This window comes from Acyrthosiphon pisum, chromosome A1, assembly GCF_005508785.2.
Source record: "Acyrthosiphon pisum isolate AL4f chromosome A1, pea_aphid_22Mar2018_4r6ur, whole genome shotgun sequence".
NCBI lineage: Eukaryota > Metazoa > Arthropoda > Insecta > Hemiptera > Aphididae > Acyrthosiphon > Acyrthosiphon pisum.
In genome coordinates this window covers 34,859,534-34,867,106 of record NC_042494.1, presented here as the reverse complement: position 1 = coordinate 34,867,106, position 7,573 = coordinate 34,859,534, and the positions used below count along the sequence as shown (strand labels likewise).

General features: G+C 25.6%; 1 protein-coding gene across 1 annotated transcript; it reads left to right on the top strand.

Annotated features, from left to right (window-relative positions):
- The first annotated feature begins 2,593 nt into the window (after nt 1–2,593).
- On the top strand, nt 2,594–5,148 carry LOC100165343 (mitogen-activated protein kinase kinase 1 interacting protein 1-like). Its single transcript, NM_001162736.2, is given in 4 exon segments — nt 2,594–2,740; nt 3,323–3,416; nt 3,589–3,728; nt 4,683–5,148. Coding segments are annotated over 4 exon segments (375 nt in total). The 5' UTR covers nt 2,594–2,734; the 3' UTR covers nt 4,818–5,148.
- Nucleotides 5,149–7,573: the final 2,425 nt, after the last annotated feature.

Below are 7,573 nucleotides of genomic sequence, written 5' to 3'. Positions count from 1 at the left end.
GTACATACAGCTATTGGTTCGTTTCATATAATTATAATATTATTATGTATACGATCGCACGGGATGTTGACATAGATAATCGTTAAAGTATAATAACGAGAGACGCGGCGCTGCGGTTTCATCGATATTATGACTGCGCCAGGCAACGTGAGTATAGTATGGTGTGTAGCCGCATACTAAAATATACAAATATCAAATGAGAGAAAATGGCTCGGTTTTCCACAATTCGGTACCCATGTGGTGTATTATGTAATACCTACTAATAATAGCAAATTGATGTGGATTTTTTTTTATCTACAGCGTATGATGCACGTACATTCTGATAGTCGCGTGTACAATAAAACTCGAAAGATTTCCACCCCTCCTTATTATTCAAACACGCGCATCCAGAGTATTATTAAATAAAATGGTACCGATTATAAAACTAACAAATAGGATGAGGCTGGTAAAAATAATTAATTTGCATAGCGGTACCACAAGGACAACATTAGCGGTACAACATTTAAGATAAAAATCAGTGTAAACAAATCATAGGTATATATTATATACCTATATATATATAGGGTGATTGAAACAATTTACATTGGCTGTACATAAGGCTATCGTAACTCGTAAGACAGTAAAACTCTAAATAGAGTTATATGAGACATAATTTTTTGTAATTTTTAGTACCTACAATATACCTAATTATGGGGCTGGGTAGTGTTAAAAAGGCTCATGGCACATTGATCCATAATTTTAGTTTAAAATTGTTTTACTCATTTGATTATTGCTTTTTGTTTCAGGGATTTGAGTTTGGGAACATAGGTTTAGAAAATCATATATTTTGTTTTAGTGTACCTATCAATTTTTTAGTACATAATATTATCTTAGTAAATCATAATTTTATTTTATTTATAGTATAATTAGAAACCTTTGTATAAAATAATTTAGAAAATGTATAGTTAGTTTGTGAAATTTACATTTGTAAATACTAAATAATATGTTAAATATTAAAATATACATATTATATATTCTATACCTACAATAAGAAAATATAATATACTTTTTTTTAACCTATTTGTATAAACTCTTATTATAAATAACAAATATAACGAATAATTTTACCCTAAAATTATATATTTATACCCCACAATATTTTTATATAATATTTAATATTATTTACTTGAAAATATTGGCCAACTAGCAACGAGCAATTATGCTTGCTATGCACTTATGCTAGTGATAACTGATACCTATGTATTGTCTGTATTGATATGAAATTTGATAGTTATAATTTCGCTTGGTGCCGAATAAGAGGTATATTAGGAATATTATGGTCTATAATTATAGTGTTATAAATTATAATGTTCCTGGATAACTTTTGGTAAATTTTTTTTAGGAAAAAAGTGTAAACAGAAAAAATAATGATAACAAAAACAAAATATATTGTTAAGCCAATCCATATTAAATATTTTAATTATTTTTATAAATATTCCTAAATATTTACGGGGCTGAAACTCCTTCAACAACACTTACAAAAATAACCACTGCTGCACGTTCTTGATGGCTGTCACTGAAATTATAATTATTATTTTACGTTATGCGATTACGTAAAGTCTTATGCGGTGCGATGACATCTCGAAGACAATAATAGTCCTGTAAAGTATTTAAGTAAAAGTATTCAAATACTTTTTTAAGTAATGAATAACTTTTTAAATGCTTTCAGCATGAAGTATTTTGAATGGTATTTTAAATACTTTTTTTTGTCTTAAATACTTTTTGGTATTGAATACTTTGATTTTTTATTTCGAACATTTTATTTTTATTCGAAATAATTGAGATTGGAAAAATATTATTGTCAACTACAATAATGGAATAATAGTTTATTAATATTTGTATTTCTGTGTTGCCGAAGCCCAAAGGTTTTGAAAACAAGATTCTAAAAAAGTTATGAATATGAATAACAATATTCCCTTTAAAACTAGTAGATAACTATTAGATTAGTACTACCTATGTGTTTATATTACGATAGTTAGAAACCCACTTTAAAAACCAAAAGTATTTGAAAAGTATTCCAAATATTTTTTCAAAGTATTTGAGTAGTATTTGAAATACTATACAATTAAAGTATTTGAGTAGTATCTTAAATACTTAAAAAAAAATGTATTTGAGTATTTACTCAAGTACTTTTTAAAAGTATTCTTTACAGGACTGATAATATTATACATATTATTATACGTCTATGACATACCGTCGTTGGACGAATAACAAGTCGTATCTCAAAAATGTAATATGTTCAGGAGAGACAAAATCAAACAAATGTTATTTTTTCCTGCATTTTTTTATGTATAAATCGCAAAATCGATTTTTCTTGAGATACGACTTGTTACTCGCCCAACGACGATACCATAGACATAATAGAATTCTATTATGTCTATGGACGATACGTATGTACGTCCGTGATTATATAAATGACACCAAAGAATAATATTAATTCTGTGATAACACTGTCAGATTGTTGAAACTTGCAGAGTGATAAGCCGTGGTGATAACGTCAGTGTTAACATTTTTATTTTTTATATTTATCATTATCAATCAAAAATTTCATTTTAGGATTAAATGGAAAATAGTTGTTGAGATTTTGTAAATAATTCTTATATTAATTTCTATTCTAGTGATATTTTTATTTTTGAATACATTTATTTTTTTAAAATTACATCACTACTTACCTGACGCTTCAAAATACAATACAATGGAGGTAAATCATTTTTTCCTTAGACATTATGTTTATTTAGCAACAGAATACTCATATACCTGTGTAAATAGTTTTTGCTAAATTAAAAATTTTTAAAATAATATTAGTGGTACATACCTATTATATATAACAAAATGTGGTAGAAAATATTATGTTGAGGTAACTACAACCTACACAATTTTGTTTAAATCACAATTTAAAAATTAATCTGATCATAATAACTAATAACTAATAAGACTATTAACTCCATGAGCTTATTATGCTGATTGTATTTTTTTCTTTCTAATTGTTCTCTTTTTCTCTTTTAAATTAAAATTTTTATTATTATTTTGTTCAAAATATATTTGTTGAGAATCCTATTCATTAGACGTTTCATTTCAATGTTAAGCAAATACTCATTGATTAAATATTGTGTGGTATATAATATTATGTTTAATCAATATAATTTTTAAAAATTGTGTAACTAAAATATTAAACTATGTATGTTAATATTGAATTTGTACACTTGTGTATCATGGAAACCCATCGAGGAGGGCAGGTCGCTTAAATAAAGTTGTGATATATATATTAAATTAATTGTTTCAGGATTTAAGAAGATATTTATACCAAACCTTAACTAAGGTTGAAGGTCTTTACTCAATTCTAATATCTGATCATGATGGTGTTGTTATTTTAAAAGGTAAGTACTAGCAACATCAACTATATATTTTTCACAATTCTAATAAAAAAAAAAAATGAAGTCTTAGAAAAAATGTTTATTAATATTTTCATATCAACTATCTAAATAATTTATTTGTTAGTGATGTCACTTTCATTTTTTTACCTTACAATATGATGTATTTATGTTATAGCTCATGCCAACAAATCATCTGAACACAATTCAAATTACAAACATTCATTTTTATCAGAATTTAATTCTGCATCAGAACAAGCAGGAAAATTAGAACTTGGAAAAAACAAAACAGTGATTTGTTTTTATACTAACAATCAAGTGTGTATTTATTGTTTTATAAATTATAAAGTAGTTTATTGTTAAGTTAAATTTTTATGTTATAAAATGATGAATATGTAAATTCCTATTTTTTATTTTTTATTTTTTATTGATTATTTGTGTTTTGTATTATTTTGTTACTGAAGCACAGACTTACACTACAGTTAAAGGGCTCAGTGACAGTTTTTCAAAATTTCCACAATTCTATACAATTTGAAAATTAAATTTTATATTTTAATTGCCAAAGAAGACTTCCTACAGACCGTATTAAACTCTGATTTATTATTTTATTTCAAATAATGGTTTAATATAATTTATAAAAAATATTTTAAATTGTATTATTGAAGACATATTATAAATTTGAGTTTAAAATATTGAAAAATGGAGTTAGACGCAGCCTGTAGAATATTACCCTCTATTAGTAAAAAAAAAAAATTGTAAAATTTGGTTGATTTTATAGAACAGGATCATTATTCCCGTACAGCGTAACTTTTTATACACAATTAAATTGGGACTGGGCGCCTTAAGTAACAAAATAATGAAATAAAAGTCACACTATTTATAATTAATATTTTTTTCATGAACTAAGATTTAAATTAAGTTATATTCAAAATATTTAATTAGCTTAAATATTGTATATTTTAACTTATTTTGTCTTACATATTCAGTGGCGTACGCAGGGTTAGGGTTCCAGGGTTCTGGCCCCCCATTAAATTTCTTCTTTTTACGAAAAAATCTTATTTACCAACATTTCAATACACAGAGTTGATTAATTGTTGGTCATTTTTAATAGACATAAAAAAAAATAATATAAATTATTTACTTAGGTAAAACCCTAACCAAACTGAAGTCTTGCGTACGCTACTGTACGTAGTTAATAATATAATAGGCAATACAGTTTTTAAACTTATATAAATAAATAAAAAATGAATCTTGATTTGTGTTTATTAACAGGTAGTCCAGTTAAATTGCTCAAGATTCTTAATTACATTTGTGGCTTCTGAAAAAGCAAACACTGGCAATATATTAGGGCTAGAAAAAATACTGGAGCCATTACTAAAGGATTTGCGAGCTATTCAGTTTCCTTAATAAATTACTTGTTCTTATTTTTTATTTTTTTTTTTTTGTCACGTTATATTATATAATATGATGCATTAATTGTTTCCTTTCGTTCTAATGATTATTATTTTATTCTAATTTAATGTTTTTATTCTGAAATTTCAAGAAGTTGAATGATGATAATGTATTTGTTAATGTTATTGTTATTACTACAAATTAATAGAATACAAGCAATTTTACTTTGATACCTAGTTATAACTTATAAACTTTTTTTTATTTATTCAAATTGTTTTTATAAAATACATTTTGTTATCAAATATTAGAAAAATATAAAATTCCTCTGTTTTTGAAGTCTCTAAAACTAGTTTTAATTTTAATTTTAGGTCAGTTTCATTTATGTAGACTTTTTAAGATTAATTTCCACTTAATAATTTTAATTATTCAACATGTTTTAAACATGATATATTTTAACAAATTTGTAATACAAATTAACTAAGCATAAGCATTTTATAACACAAATTCATTATACTTTCCTTTTGTTTTTAGATAAAAATAATGCACAATACAAACTTCCACCAACTAACCTAACCTGAGCTGTTATCTTTAACTTTTAAGTTAAACTGTTAAAATTGGGCTATAAGTGGTAAATTTTTTGAATAATGAAAAATAATTTTAATTATATTTAAATTAGCATTATTTAAATTATCATAGGGAGAAAAACGCCTGATTTAATTTTTTACCTTCATCCCGTCTCTTGCTCTTTTGTTTCTTTTTATTTCTTATATATTTTTTTAGTAACAATATAATAATATAAAAAGAACAAACATTGTAAACAGTTTTATCTCTAATTTTTTTAAATTATGCAAATTTAAGCAAAATGAAATATTTATTTTATGAATTTACTAATCTTTTTAACTTTTGCTTTTTAACTTTACATCATCATAAGTTTATTATTTTTAATTTATATTCCGTTTATTGTACTTATTTTTATTTTTTTTAATTTTATTTACAATTTATATTAGTATATCAGTTCTGAAATTAACAAAATATTTTATGATGTTATTTGATTGCAGTGGTACGAAGTGGGTATGGTTAAATCATGGGTTCGGTTGAAAATTATTCAAACCATGTTGTAGTCAAAATTGAAATGTAAAAAAACTGTGGAAATCCTCATAATGGATGTGTTATATTATTACTTAATTTGAATTACGAATATAATTTTGAATTTTTAGTTATACGAAAACGACTGTGTAAAAATCTGTCATCCTATATTACTAAGTATATTGCATGATATTATTACTAATAAAGTAATTTATTTTGCTATTAATAATACAGTAGGTCAGTAGGATGATTTTATTTCTCCCGAAAATATTAGGTAGGTACATTTGAAAATAGTAAATACCAATGTCTCTATGTGTCTATCAAATATAATAATGTATGTCTGTGTGTCCATATTACCATGGCAACCAATTATATATTATTTTGAAATTTTCGATGGAATGTTTTGTAAATAAATAGCTTCTATGGTGATATGTAAAACGTATTATTCATATAGAATTGGCAATTTTAAGTGCACCGGATCATTATTGGTTGATTATAGATATAGATTTAAGTTTAGATATGGATTAGACCTCTGGGCAGAAGATAGGCTAATTTAAAAAAGGAGAGGACCCACCCCGGGAGGTGCTCAAACAGGGATTTTGAGATTTTTGTTTATAAATGGTTGCCATAATGCCATGTGAACGTACGCGTCAGTGCATCTTGATTCTTGGGCTCATTCATGCATATATTCGTAGGCCTCCTGTAAAAGATGATGGCGGCACAACTAATTTTCCAAGTTGATCAGCTTCAACTTTAATATCTTATTGTAGTCTTCCTAAAGCAGAGTTTCTTATACTGTGTTCTAATTAATCACTTCAGGGTTTCGCAAAACTTTCATTAAAATTAAAATTTAGAAGTCCTGTTTGTCTGTTATTTAAAATATTGTTTGAATTAAATATAGTAGGTATACATTATAGTATTATATACATCATTATACTTTTTATTGTAAATAATCCTTGCATAAAATTACGCTATAAATGACTGTTGACACAAATGTAAGGGTTCTAATTGTCGAGCTGTAATAACTTAATGTTGAAAGCTAAATAATAAAAGCCAGAGCTAAAAAAATAAGTTGGAGGTCCATACTTCCATGATAAAAGAAGATATAAAAAAGGGTTCCATGGATAAAAAAGTTCAAGAAACACTGTCCTACGGCACCTTTTGAATGAATATATTTATCTGCTCTAAGCTTTTTCTTGATGATTTCTGATGAAATTTAATTTTTTAGTCTCTATTTTTACGTACATATATATTAATATTCGTACATATTTGAAGTGTCTAATAATTCAAGTTTTTTTTTTATGATTATTTAAGTACTCAGTAAGATGTTTTATATGATTTTTGATATATTCAATATTATTTAACCTACTGCGTACAATGCTCAATTTCCTACTTTTCCCGTAACATATATATATATATAGATCACCTAAAAGTATAAATCGAGTCACAGAATAATACAAATCGTAATATTAGAAATTACCTTCATTCATTATTTAATCGTCAATAGAAAAATTAACGCGCTCGAAATTCTAATGCTGCGGGCTGAAGAGAACGATAAACATTCTAGCTGGCTAGTAGTACACGTCGTCGTCTGGAAGATTTTCTCAGAGATCGGTTAAGTTATCTATATTATACATATTATCTTCGCTCAATCGCTCAAATAAAAGATGACAACTAACTATTAT